Below are 14,724 nucleotides of genomic sequence, written 5' to 3'. Positions count from 1 at the left end.
CGTGGTGGGAGAGGGAACTGGGCTGACCTTGTGTGCCCTCAGTCCTTGAGTCAGTGTTTATCACAGCTTAGGCTAGGCTGGGGTTGCAGCTCTTTCCAGCTCTGTACAGACAGGCATTTTAAGACTCCTTCCAGCATTTCATGCACAGCAGCCACGACTGTGACTGTGCCTTCTGCAAGCAAAATTACACCCTGAGATATTGCAGGCAATAAAAACATCAAGGCATGGTTGGAGGCCTTTTTTCATTACACACACTCACAGAACTAAGCAGCTTGGAAAGGAGATCTCTGAGATCATCCAGTCCAACCTAGCACTTAACACCTGCTAATTAGCTGAACCATGGCACCAAGTGCCTCATGCAGCCTCCTCTGAAACACCTCCAGGGATGGGGACTCCACCACCTCCCTGGGCAGCCCATTCCAATGCCAACCACTCTTGCTGGGAAGAACTTCTTCCTAACATTCAGCCTGAACCTGCCCTGGCACAGCTTGAGGCTGTGTCCTCTTGTTCTGTCCCTGCTTGCCTGCAGCAGAGCCCAACCCCACCTGGCTACAGCCTCCCTGCAGGCAGCTGCAGGCAGCAATGAGCTCTGCCCTGAGCCTCCTCTGCTGCAGGCTGCACACCCCCAGCTCCCTCAGCCTCTCCTCACAGGGCTCTGCTCCAGGCCCCTCCCCAGCCTTGCTGCCCTGCTCTGGACACCTTCCAGCACCTCAACATCTCTCTGGAATTGAGGATCCCAGAACTGGACACAGCACTCAAGATGTGGCCTGAGCAGTGCTGAATACAGGGATGAACTTGACAAGGCCAAGTGCCAGGTCCTGCACTTGGGGCACAACAACCCCAAGTAACACTACAGGCTTGGGGCAGTGTGGCTGGAGAGCTGCTGGCAGAAAGGGATCTGGGGGTTACAGTGGACATTGGGTGAATGTGAGCCAGCAGTGTGCCCAGGTGGCCAAGAAGGCCGATGGCATCCTGGCTGGGGTCAGAAATGCTGTGTCCAGCAGGAGCAGGGAGGGGATTGTGTCCTTGGACTCTGCTCTGGTGAGGCTGCACCTTGAGTGCTGTGTTCAGTTTTGGGCACCTCAATACAAGAGATCTGTGGAGGTGCTGGAGCCAGTGCAGAGGAGGGCAAGGAAGCTGGGGAAGGGCCTGGAGAATAAATCTGCTGAGGAGAGACTGAGGGAGCTGGGGATGGGCAGTGTGAAACAGAGGAGGCTGAGGGCAGAGCTCATGGCTGGCTGCAGCTGCCTGAAGGGACATTGTGGAGAGGCTGCTGCTGGGCTCTGCTCACAGGTCATTAGGGACAGAAGAGGGAATGGCCTCAAGCTGCCACTGGGTAGGTTTAGACTGGACATTAGGAAACGTTTTTCCTGGCAGGAGTGGTGAGGGAGTGGAATGAGCTGCCCAGGGAGGTGGTGGAGTCCCCAAGCCTGGCTGTGTTTCAAGGTGGTTTGTCTGTGGTGCTTGGGGCTATGGTTTAGGATGCAGCTTGCAGAGTAGAGACATGGGTTGGGCTTGGGGATCCTGAGGGGCTTTGCCAGTCTGAATGTTTCTGTGGTAAAAGACACTCCTTGCTTTCCTGCTGGCACATTTCCCACTCCAGACCAAGAGAAAAACCAAAACTGCAAACAAAGCCAAAACCCTACCAAAATTCCTAATCTCCTTTCCGCTATTCCTCAGCCCATCTCAACCAGCTGCAGCACTGGAACAGCACAGGTCTGCACTCCCACATTCCACAACTTCCTCCCCAGCTCTTTTCCTTTCTGAGCCTCCTCTTCAGCAGTGTGAGAGCAGAGCACGTGTGGGGAGCGTGAGCTGCTGAGCCCCCAGCAAAGCGCACCGCTGCAGAAGCTGCAGCTCCTTCATGGAAATGAAGTTGCCACTGCAAATAAACAAGCATAATTAGGGAGCCAGCACTGTGTGAAATCTGCACCATTCTCTTGTTAACCTCCATGTCAGAATCTATTACTTGTGTGCACATAACTCTGCATTTGCAGCTGAGTGCCCTCGCTGCCGATGATCTAACTGCTTCTGGAGCCAGCACGCTCCGAGAGACCAAAACAAATCCACTGCCTGCCTGCAATTTGTTATTTTATTACAGCCTTTGCCTTTAGTGCTTCCAACTGCTGGAGGCTTGATCTTCATCAATTCTACCCTGTCTAAAAGCAGCTAAATTGTTCCTATAGCAAAGTGTCTTAATTTCTTCCCTGCTCCCAATTAAATCAACTCGGCTCCCCCTCGCATCTATCTTCCTCACCACGGGGCTGGGCCCCAGCACAGAGGTCACAGAATGGGTTAGGCTGGGAGGGAGCTCAGAGCTCAGCTAGTTCCAACCCCCTGCCATAGGCAGGGACACCTCCCACTAGAACAGGTCGCTCAAGGACTCATCCAACCTGGCACTGAACACCTCCAGGGAGGTTGTGGAGCACAAAATCTTTGATCCCATTCTGTGCTTCTGTGCCCCACAACCTCCCTGGGCAACCTGTGCCAGTGTCTCACCACCCTCACTGCAAACAACTTCTTCCTAACATCCAATTCAAATCTCTCCTCTGCCACTTCAAACCCATTCATCCTCCTCCTGTCATTATCAGACCTTGTCAATAGTCCCTCCCCAGCCCCCTTCAGATCCTGCAAGGCCACTCCAAGCTCTCCTCCAAGCCTTCTCCAGGCTGCAGAGCCCCAACTCTCTCAGCCTGTGCTCACAGCAGAGCTGCTGCAGCTCTCTGAGCATCTTGGTGGCCTCCTCTGCACTGGCTCCAACGCTTCCATGTCCTTGTGGGACAGAAGGGGAGCTCCAGAACTGCACCCAGGACAGCAGGAGGGGGCTGGGGAGAGCAGAGTGAGAAATCTCTGTCTACAAAGATAAAGAGCTGTCTCTGGACAAACACAACCACATTCAGCTCCAGAGCTTTCCCAGTTTCTGAGTGGTCAGAAATAAGGCAAACATTAGAGAAGAGCCAGATATGCTCATCCTGTTCTGCACACCTCTTAGGCAGCTGTTCACAGCTGCAGCTGGGCATGAAGCAGCAGCCATGTGGCCTTACGAGGGCAGCAGTCCCTACAGACCCAGACATGGAACCAAACTCTCTCCAGTGCTAGAACAAAGGCAGCAACAGTGCCACAACTCCTGCAGAAAACACCGAGCCTTTGCTCCTACTGCAGGAGCTGAACTCTCTGACTTCTCTCTGCAGTGACTTCTCTGGACTGATAGCTTATTTTTAGGTAGTATAGAGCTAAAAACTCAGTTAGAGATCACTGCTGAGGCTTTGTTCTGGTGCCATCCATCTCTGATGTGATGACCATGGAAACACACTGCAGGGAAAGGCTGCAGGATTGTGTAATATTAAGTATTGATCCCTGGAATCTGCAAGTTTGGGTTTTTTCTCCCCCTTCAGTCCTGTTGTGTGATGTATGTGTCTATTTGCTTACACACACTGTAGGAAGGGCTTGACAGCAGCGTTTCTGCCACTTCATCAAGAACTAACAGCTAAAGAAACCCCTACAAGACAAAAAAAAAGGAGACCATGGCCTGCTGTTAATTCCTTTAGGACACTTCTTGAAGCTCATGAATTAGGGACAGCTTTTGAAACAGCAGTCAGCCCAGCAACACCTCACCAATCCATCAGCAGCTTTCCCTTCTCCCCTGATTCAAAAGGACCTCTGTGATTTTGTGACCACAGGATGTTAGGGTTTGAAAGGGACCTCTGCAGAGCTTGCAGTCCAATCCCCTGCCAGGGCAGGAGCAGAGAATCCAGCACAGGTCACACAGGAACACATCCAGACAGGGCTGCAAAGGCTCCAGAGAAGGAGACTCCACAGCCTCTCTGGGCAGCCTGCTCCAGGGCTCTGGCACCCTCACTCTAAAGAGGTTTCTCCTCCTGTGGAGCTGAAACCTTCTCTGTTCCAGTTTGCATCCATTGCTGCTTGGCTTATTGCTGTGCACCACCCAAAAGAGCTTGGCCCCCTCCACCTGACCCCCACCCCTCAGCTATCGACAGACATTGCTCAGATCCCCTCTCAGCCTTCTCTTCTGCAGACTACACAGACCCAGGGCTCTCAGTCTCTCTCCAGAGGGGAGATGCTCAACTCCCCACTCATCCTGGTGGTCACACAGCCACAGGATGTGATGTGGACACTGAAGAAAAGGAGGTGCAGAGACTTGGACATCAAACTTTGACATGCCAGTGGCCACCAGAGCTCTGGGGCTGTAACAGCAGGTCCCAGCTGCCCAACAAGCAGCTGCTTCCACATGGCAGAGCTCCTCCAGCAGGGCAGCTGACCACAGCCTGCCACCAGGGGTTAGTTCACTCCTGTCACTTTGCAGCTGTAAGGAGAAGCTCCCCAGCACTCTGGATTTTTTGGGTGCACCATGGGAATGCTCCAAATCTCAGATATCTTCATCACCTCCTTCTCAGCCCCATTTGTTCATGCATGGGGGAAGGCAGCAATCCAGTTCATGAGCTGTACTTATGGCCTAGCACTACCAAACAGCTCTCCTGGGCCAAAGATGAAGAGACTGCCACAGTCTGCTCTGTCTCGTGAGACCACAAGCACTGTGCCTACCCTAAGTCACCAGATGCAGCTCAGTCTTTACTTGCAGTGCTTCTGTTCACAGAATCATAGAATCAAGCAGGTTGGAAGAGAGCTCCAAACTCAGCCAGCCCAACCTAGCACCCAGCCCTAGCCAGTCAACCAGACCATGGCACTGAGTGCCCCAGCCAGGCTTGGCTTCAACACCTCCAGGCACAGCCACTCCACCACCTCCCTGGGCAGCCCATTCCAATGCCAATCACTCTCTCTGACAACAACTTCCTCCTAACATCCAGCCTAGACCTCCCCTGGCACAGCTTGAGACTCTGTCCCCTTGTTCTGTTGCTGGTTGCCTGGCAGCAGAGCCCAACCCCACCTGGCCACAGCCTCCCTGCAGGTAGTTGTGGAAATGAGCCTGAAATGCATTCCCAAGCCCTCAGCACCATGATGCCTTCAAATGCAGAAGCAATTCACTGCTGTGGGTTTCTGCACAAAGGACAGCAAAACCAAGAGAAGCTTCTAGATTTCTACTGCCTCAAACTCTTACAATACCAGAACAGACATAACCAAGAAAGATCATAAGGTGACCATTTCACAGTTCACATTTCCAGTGTGAAATGATGGGGGGGGAATAAAAAACAGTGCTGTGACCTAGGCCCACATGAGTGAATTCTTGGGTGGAAAGAGTCTGTGATACACTGCACACAAAGATACTCTGCTAACCTCTCTTCTGAGCCACCACCAGCTCATGTGCCCCACTTCATTTCATAGCCACAAACACATCCTGGGGGTCCTAGTGCATGGGAGGCTGAGCATGAGCCAGCAATGTGCTCTGGGGCCCAAGAGGAGCAATGGCATCCTGGGGTGGGTTAGAAAGGCTGTGGTAAGTCAAGAGAGGTTCTCCTGCCTCTCTGCTCTGCCCTGCTGAGGCTGCAGCTGGAATGTTGTGTCCAGTTCTGGGCCCCTCAGTTCAAGAAGAACCTTAGGGAACTTCTTGAGAGAGCCCAGCACAGAGGCACAGCAATGCTGAAGGCAGTGGAAGATCTCTGTTAGAAGAAGAGCCTGAGGGAGCTGGGGCTGTGCTGCTGGGAGAGGAGAGCCTGAGGGGGGACCTCAGCAATGGTTCTAAAGCTGTAAAGGTGAGTGGCAGGAGGCTGGAGCCAGGCTCTGCTGGGTGATGCCCAGTGCCAGCACAAGAGGCAATGGGTGGCAGCTGAGGCAGAGGAAGTTCCATGGAAACAGGAGGAGGATTTTTTTCCCTGTGAGGGTGTCAGAAGCCTGGCACAGGCTGCCCAGGGGGACTGTGGAGTCTCCCTCTGTGGAGCTATTGCAGAGCTGCCTGGATGTGTTGCTGTGTGATCTGCTGTAGGTGATGCTGCTCTGGCAGGGGGGTTGGAGTGGATGAGCCTTGGAGGTGCCTTCCACCCCATAACCTTCTGTGCCAAATACACTACATCACAAAGGAGTGACCTGAGCTGTGCTGAAACAAGTCAACAGGAGTCGTTTGTGCCATTAACAAGTGACAGAATCCTGCTTATCAATCTGCAGCCTCACAAAGGCAGCAGCTCTCTGTGCTCCCAAGCCCACAAATTACAAGGGAATGCTGAAATGTCAACCACCAAGGGATGGTTTCTGTACCATTTTCCTGACAAAATCTCAGGTTCTGTGCTGTTAAACCTGTTGTAAACGATCCATAAATCAGCTGGAACACCTCATGTCAAGTCCTCCCTGCAGCTTATGGTCTGACAGGTAAGCCAAGGCAGCCTCTGGTTCTTTGTGCTGGGTGAAAGCAGAAAGACCAAGCACACCTGAAACACCAACCCACCAGTGGCTTCAGCAAGTCGTACAAAGCAGCACAAGCCATTAGTGGTGATGATGATGATGATGATGATGATGATAGCTATTAGCACCTAGAATCATAGAATCAACCAGGTTGGAAGAGACCTCCAAAATCATCCAGTCCAACCTATCCCCCAGCCCTATCCAATCAACCAGACCATGGCACCGAGTGCCTCATGCAGCCTCCTCTTAAACACCTCCAGGCACAGCAACTCCACCACCTCCCTGGGCAGCCCATTCCAATGCCAATCACTCTCTCTGACAACAACTTCCTCGTAACATCCAGCCTAGACCTGCCCTGGCACAACTTGAGGCTGTGTCCCCTAGGCAGGAAAAGCCAGTATCGTTTTTGCCTCAACTAGCCACTGCATTGCACCATACTCTAGGCAAAGAATGACAGAGTGTGAGGGGCTGGAAGGGGCCTGGAGAGATCATCAGGTCCAGCATGGTGAGAGTATTTAGGTTTGTTTCAGCAATGTATCTCTTGGGTTTGGGGTCTTTTTCTGGGGGGGTCTTTCCTCTTCCTGACTCTCCTATAACACTGCAAATTAAATGGTTCCTCTCAAAAGAAATAAACCCCAAACACTGCAAAAACAGCATTTGGGCTCTTTCAGCCTTCCAGTCTGCTGGCTAAGAATGACCAAGCTTTAACAGCAGCAGAAATGATTCCTCTTCCCTTACTCCCACCCGACTATCAGAATCAAAGAGGACGCCAGGAGTTCACAGCCTTCCCTTCAGCCCTCTTGCCCTGCAGCTCTCCTCCTCCTCCTCCTCCTCCTCCTCCCCCCTGCAGCAGGCCAGCACCAGGCTCTCTGCAACGCTCCCCAGTTTAATCCCTGCTGTCGGTGGGGCTGCACAGATGTGACTAATTGCAATTTAGCAAACACTTCAGGTCTGCCCAGGGACCAGGCTCCAGCTTTGCTCTACATCAACTGTGTCAGCTCTGCGGGGACAAAACCAGCAGTTTGCTTTGCAGCTCAGGGCTGCTGGGGCACAAAGCGCAGATCTATCAAGGCTTTTGAGAGCAGAACAGGAGCAGAGGATTACAAAATCACTTGTAATGATTCTTCCCTTTCTGGTATGAATTCCTAAGAGGTGTTTTGCTCTCTTCCTAAGGCCATTGTCCCGCCTGCAGAGGCTCAGCTGTTATCCTCACCACCTCTTGAAGTGGGTCAGGCTAGTGGCAAGCTGGGTTTGGGCATACTGCTTCTGGCTCATTAATGTGCATGTTCTCTCTCTGCTCACTGCTGGACCCCTCGCTGGACCCTGCTTCTTCTGTGCTAAGGCTCTTGGCTGGCATTCCTCAGCTGGCTGTGCCCCTGCTTTGTACCCAGGCTGGAAATGGGACCGAAGGTCGCACGAGTCAGTTACCGGCACCTGGGGTGACGTTTGCTGCCCGGCTGGATCAATTCCTTGGCCTCCTTACCCTCAGTTCTCAGACATGGTCTTGCTACTTGCTCTCAAGGTGGCTGTTTACATGGCAAATTTTAGGGCAAGTAACATCCCTAATTGTCAAGCACCTTCCCCAGGGGACTCCAGCCCCTCGCTGTGCCTCAACACAAAACACCACCACCTGGACTACCTCAAGTGTCTCTCTACATGTCTCTGCCACCTGAGAGAGCTATTTCCAGCATGGGAGGAGGAATCAACTTTGACTCAGATAGCAAATTCTCAGTGTGATAAGGGAAAGTGATTCAGCTGTCTTCTTTTATTTTGGGCTTTGTGATTCAGGAGCAGCTCATTGTTCAGATGACACAGACAGGCATAACTGGGAACTTCTGGGGGGGGAGGAGGAAAGGCATTTATAGAATATTCAGAGGTCACTCTGTATTAGTGTCTGCCCCCAAACACTGTCCTCTGCAACAGGTCCCTGTCATTCAGCCTGGATGTGCTCCTGTGGGATCTGCTGTAGGCAGTGCTGCTCTGGCAGGAGGCTTGAACTGGATGAGCTTTGGAGGTCCCTTCCAGCCCCTGACCTTCTGTGATTCTGGGGTGAAAATCCTGGCCATAGCACTTTCCTCAAAGCATCTCCAGGGACAGCCAGTTTCTTCTGAGGCTGCAAGTCCTGACAAAGTTCATCTGCTTCATACCAAGTCCATCCCTAGCAAATGTGCAAAGAGACACAGCAAACACAAGCAACAGGTTCTCCTCAGCAGACAAACCATCACAGTTTGAATCCACCTTCAAGCCTATGTCCAAGTTAACTCCAGCCCTTTAAACCCCCTCTGCACTTCTTGCATAGAGAAGCAGTAGTATGCTGGACAGATTTTGAAGGAGCCAATTCTCACAGACTCCTCCATGAGATGCAATGTTTAAGCATGGAGTTGTTTCCTAGCCCAAGATCATTGATTAAGCCATTTGCAGCATTGGTTTTAACAGGACCCACATCAGGAATCACAGAGTTTAAAACAACTGAACACAGCAAGTTGTACAGAGAGGTCTCTAATCCACATCACGATGCAAAGGGCTGCATGCAAGTTATTTGGAATCACAGAATGGCAGGGGCTGGAAGGGACCTCCAAAGCTCATCCAGTCCACCCCCCACCCCCACCCCTGACAGAGCAGCAGCACCTACAGCAGATCACTCAGGAACACACAGAATCAAGCAGGTTGGAAGAGCCCTCCAAGATCATCCAGTCCAATCCATCACCCAGCCCTGTCCAGTCAACCTGACCATGGCACAACATGCCCCATACAGTCTTTTCTTGAACTCTTCCAGGGATGGTGATTCCACCACCTCCCAGGCAGCTCTGGAATAGCTCCAGAGAGGGAGACTCCACAACCCCCATGGGCAGCCTCTGCCAGGCTTCTGTCACCCTCACAGGGAAAAAATTCCTCCTCATGTTTAAGAGAAACTTCCTATGCCTCAGCTGCTGCTCATTGCCCCTGGCACTGGGCACCACCCAGCAGAGCCTGGCTCCAGCCTCCTGGCACATTAATGAGGTCACCCCTCTGGCTCCCTCTGTCCAAGCAGCACAGCCCCAGCTCCCTCAGTCTCTCCTCATAAGAGAGATGCTCCATTCCCTTAAACACGTTCATGTACACAGTACCCACCTCAGCCAGCCCTCAACACTGGTGGTTTGTTGCATGTGACAAAAGTACAACTGACTCCCTGAAGCCCAGGGGTGCTCAGCTCTGCTCTTATAAAATACATCTGGAAGATACCAAAAGCTCTGTGACAGTCACATCACAGTCACTTGCACCCTGAAAACAGTCAGCTCTGATGAGGCAAAGCACATCACTCCAGCAGCCAAAGAGGAGGCCAAATGAGAGAGCATGCCACACAGAGGCTTTGACTCACAGTGGCTAACTTCTGAACATCTTCATCAGAGGCTCCCAGCGAGGCAAGTCCTATCTCTTGTGAGAACTGTGCAAACTTGGGGTCAGCAAGGAGAGGCACGTGTCCCAGGAGCTCGTGGCATGTGTCCCTAGGGGAAGGAAAGGCAAACAAGAGTGACTGCTCGAGTTACTGCCACCATCGTTCCACCCTTCATTACAGGCACTCCACATGGGTCTCACCTCACCCTTAAAAGCCTTGCCATGAAAATGAGCATCTTCCCGCGGAAGATGTCCATGCCTCTGGCACAAGGTGGGACCTGGATGATCCTTGAGGTCCTTTCTAACCTAAACCATTCTATGATTCTATGTTTTCTACAGAATCACAGCATGGCAGAGGTTGGAAGGAACCCCAAGGATCATCCAGCCTAACCCCTTGCCAAAAGCAGCATCCCCCAGGGCAGTCCACACAGGAATGCATCCATGTGCATATTAACTCCTCTCCCTGACCCTGCATATTCTCAACTAATCATTCTGCTTCTAACACCTCTTGCTGACCTTTCCCAGCTCACCCTGCAGGTTAAGGGGGATTCTGAGACAAGAGAGAGGGTGGAAGGGCAGGCTTGGTGGAAGGGCTCTCCTGGGCAGTCCAGCTGGTGGCAGGGGTTTTGTATCTCTATTACTTTTAACTTGCACATTACTGTACATAGTTGTAACTACAGCTGCACATGTTGCATATATTTAACTTGTAGAAATACAGCTTCACTCCCTAACTTCCAGCCAGCTGAGTTCAGCCTGGTGAATTCGAGGTGAGGTGGGTAACATCCAAACCACTACACCTATTCTAGGTGTTCCTGCTCTGGCAAGGTGGGGGGCGTATGGTGTGTGTGTGTCACACCAGATGACCTTCCAAAGTCCCTTGCAGCACTCTCTGTGACTCTGTGTGCCAAGTTTCTCATTGGTCCAAAGTTGCCAACACAACCCCTGGGCACTCTGCCACACAGCCCATAGAATCATAGAATCAAGCAGGTTGGAAGAGACCTCGAGGCTCATCCAGCCCAACCTAGCACCCAGCCCTGGCCAATCAACCAGACCATGGCACTAAGTGCCCCAGCCAGGCTTGGCTTCAACACCTCCAGGCACAGAGACTCCACCACCTCCCTGGGCAGCCCATTCCAATGCTGCCAAGAGCTTCCTCCTAACATCCAGCCCAGACCTCCCCTGGCACAGCTCGAGACTGTGTCCCCTCGTTCTGTTGCTGGGTGCCTGGCAGCAGAGCCCAACCCCACCTGGCTACAGCGGCTACACTTTTCACCGGGCGGATTGCGGCCAAAGTGGAGAGCTCAAACTGCTGCCCACACCTCTTAAGTGCGTGATTAGCCATGACAAAGTGCAGATGGAAGTGCTGAGAGGGCTGCTAAGCAAGCTAAGCAAAGTGCACATGCATCATCCACAAAAGCTCTCAAACAATCCTGAAAGTTTGGGCACATTTGTTCGCAGAAAATAATGGACCTGGGAGTAAAGTTCACTTTAAAAATCGGAGCTGACATTTCCTTTGCTTTTGTCTCTTCAAAGACATTTCTCTTTCTCTCTCTCTCTCTTTTTTTTTTTTTCTTTGGGTTTGCCTTTTTTTTTCCCCCTTCCTTTTTCCTAAGCTGTAAACAAATGTTTTAAAGGCAAGGAGAAAACATCAAGTTTTCTGCCTTCTATCCAAAATCATCCAATTTGTCTTTTATACTATTTTTCGTTGGAAGAGACACAGAAGCTGACAGTTCAGATAAATCACAAAGAGAAAAACAACACTCTCTGTAATTTCAAGTCCTCTTACTCAGTCCTGTTCCCCAAGAAGAGGGCAGAGTCACTGCTGTGGCCCAGCTGTGCCTAGGTAGATGACAGTAGTTAGCTGGTTCTGAAAGCATGCAGATGAAGTCACCATCTGGGGCATCCCTCGTCTGCTCAGCCAGAAGCTCATCAAATTCAGCTCCAGTACCAGAGGATTACATGCAAGGATCTCTTCTCAGAAGAGGAGACCTGATCACTCTCTACAGAGGCTGGGGAAGAGACTGAAGGGGAAGGCTGCTGAGGAGAGGCTGAAGGAGCTGGGATGGGTTAGTCTGGATGTGATGGTTTGAAGCTAGCTGGGATATTCTGGTGAGAAGAATTAGATGCTAGGCTATGAAAATGAAACAGTGGTGATGGCTGCTGCACTCATAGGCTTGCTGAGATGGATAAAAACAGGAACACAGACACAGATAACAGAGTTGCTCTCTGGCTCTGGCTGCCTCCCTTCTCTCCCTAACCTGCTGTCCGTGTAACTGATCCTTCTGCTTCCTAACCCCCCTGGCCAATCCTCCAAACTCACCTTGGATGTAAGGCAAAGTCTGGGCTATGGTAGAGGTGTGGGAAGGAGGTGGAAGGGTGGTTGGGAGCCCCTCCTGGGGACTCTGGGAGGGCTGCTGTGTTTCTCTATTACTTTTAACTTGTCTATTTCTGTCGACAGCTGTATGGATTGTGAATACCTGCTTGGATATTGTGCTAAGCTGTAAATATGAAGCTTCATTCCTTAACTTCCAGCTGGGATGAGTCTAGTCTGGGTGATTTCATAAGAGTAGGGGGGGCAGGGAACACCCAAACCATCACACTGGAGAAGAGAGACTCAGGGGGGGACCTTAGCACACTCTACAGTGCAGTAAGGTTGGGGTTAGGCTCTGCTGCCAGGCAACTTGAGGGCATGGCCTGAAGCTGTACCAGGGGAGGGTTAGGTTGGATGTTAGGAAGCACTTCCTGATGGAAAGGGGAATTAGAGCCTGGAATGGGCTGTCCAGGGAGGTGGTGAAGTTGCTGCCCCTGGAGGTGTTTCAGGCAAGCTTGGCTGTGGCACTCAGTGCCATGGTCTGGTGGCTGTGGTGGTGTTAGGTCCTAGGCTGGACTGGATGATCTCAGAGCTCTGTTCCAGCCTCAATGATTCTCTGTAGACAGCCTCCCTGACGTGCTCAGCAACACCACCACTTTCTGGTGAGGTGTGCACCACCCTGAAATCATGCATGATAAGCTGAAGCCAGTTTCTTATATAAGAAATCCATTCAACAGCACAAAAAGTAATTAACAAATCTAATTTCCTTCCTTCCTGGGCTTATGTACTTCCCACTGATGCAGGGGAGGTAAACCAATACTCTTTGTGGCTGGCAGGGTACTGCTTGCCTTCTCTGCTTCAGCCCTTACTGCTCAGGCTGGCCCTCAGCCCTTGGAGGTATGAGAGAAAGCCTGGAGGAAGGAAGGCTCTCCCTTAGTAAAGGACTGGGTCAGAGATCCAGGTAGACAAGCTGGACACCCACAGATCCCTGTGTGTCCACAGTGCTCCTGTGCAGCCTGATGCAAGTGAAAAAGCAACAAGATAGAGCAGGATTGGGTTCAAGTTGCTCTCTACAGCTACCTGAAGGAAGGCTGCAGCCAGGTGGGGTTGGTCTCTTCTGTCAGCAACGGAACAAGGGGACACAGCCTCAAGCTGTGCCAGGGGAGGTCTAGGCTGGGTGTTAGGAGGAAGTTGTTGGCAGAGAGAGTGATTGGCATTGGAATGGGCTGCCCAGGGAGGTGGTGGAGTGGCTGTGCCTGGAGGTGTTGAAGCCAAGCCTGGCTGGGGCACTTAGTGCCATGGTCTGGTTGACTGGATAGGGGCTGGGTGATCTTGGAGGTCTCTTCTAACCTGGTGGATTCTATGGTCAGTTCCCAACTTCAGGTAAGCATGCCTGGCTCCAGGCAGACTCCTACAGCAGTGCCATGACTGTTGGTACCTGTGTGAGTGTCTGCATCTCTAGTCTCTCATGCTGAAGCCACAAGTGCCAGCAGCAAACGAGTGCAGACATGTTATTTCTAGCTCTGCACTGCCACACAGGCTCTGTGTCTCACTGCCACCCTCGCAGGCAAAATGAGAGCAGACAAAGCCTAGCTGCATTAGCTTGCCCTTCCTAGCAAGGAGAGGAAGATGAGGAGGCAGGAGATACTTCTCTTGTGCCTTTAACATGTAAACTGTTCCATTAAAACTACCAAAGCAGTATTTTGATGAGGGGAGCTTGAAACAAAAAGGCAAACCCCAAGTGAAATGAACCCCAAAACCTTCCAGGCAGAACAAAGAACCCAGCCTTTGGGCTTGTCATGGTTATCTCTCAGATGGCCCTGCCAGCCTGGCCCCTTGGAGATAGCCTGCACAATATAATTCTTCACTTAACTACCAAGGTTGGATTCTTTGTGTGTTGTTTTATTCAGGGGAAAAAAAGAAGGAAATAATTAAGTTCCTTTAATTTCTTCACACACATTGCCCAGAGAAAATAAGATTTTTTTTCTTTGCAAGGCACTTTTCACAGCCAAAGATTTTTTTTTTTTCTTGGAGTAAATTAGTTAGCAGAACAGAGGAAATCTATAGAGCTCTGTGAATGGAGCAGAGGCATAATGAAAGTCAGGCAGAAATGTTTTAAAATGCATATAGTGGTGATACAGATCAAACCAAATGAGCTCCCTAATTTGTATCTAGCTCTATAGCCTGGGTGTTAAACCTGATGGAAAGCCCCACTGAAGTCAAAGGGAGTCTTTTTTACCAGGTTTATATCATTGAAATGCAATATTCACCAAGCCAGGGACCTGCAGCAAACCTCATTATGGCCTCATACATCAACCAGCAGATCTCAGGGCACTGCAGCTACTGCAGAAGATGAAGAGCTGTCCCCACTCAAGTCAATTTAGTTGTGCCATTGATTTAAAAGAAAACAAAAGGCAAAACCAGAGCTCCACTCTCCATTTCTGATAACACTTCCCACATGCTCTGCCTTATCAAAAGAATTAAGCACACTTCAAAAAGAGGTCTCCAAATTTTTCCTCTGGACTTGCTTCTAGTCAGTGCAGATGATTTCATTTCTGTGAACAGGGAGATCAGCAAGAGGAGGGGTTGCAGTTTCCTGGTGTTAGCACCAACCCCTTTGTTGAACCATATTCTGAGGTGTTAAGACCATAACTTGGATTTTTCTACTGAGCCCAAACAAGGAACACAAATCTTAATTCTAAAGGAGCAGTTATTACTACAGTGAG

The 14,724-nt window shown here is 51.0% G+C and overlaps 1 protein-coding gene across 1 annotated transcript in view; it reads right to left on the bottom strand.

The window, feature by feature from the left end:
* TPH2 (tryptophan hydroxylase 2) overlaps positions 1–14,724 on the bottom strand; it is a 63,658-nt gene that overhangs the window by 23,363 nt on the left and 25,571 nt on the right. Inside the window, exon 8 of the mRNA XM_064166270.1 lies at positions 9,671–9,797. Within this exon, the coding sequence (XP_064022340.1) occupies positions 9,671–9,797 (127 nt within the window). The remainder of the gene's footprint in view (positions 1–9,670; positions 9,798–14,724) is intronic.

This window comes from Pogoniulus pusillus, chromosome 27, assembly GCF_015220805.1.
Source record: "Pogoniulus pusillus isolate bPogPus1 chromosome 27, bPogPus1.pri, whole genome shotgun sequence".
In the NCBI taxonomy this organism is placed as follows: Eukaryota; Metazoa; Chordata; class Aves; order Piciformes; family Lybiidae; genus Pogoniulus; species Pogoniulus pusillus.
This window is presented reverse-complemented; position numbering and strand designations above follow the sequence as displayed.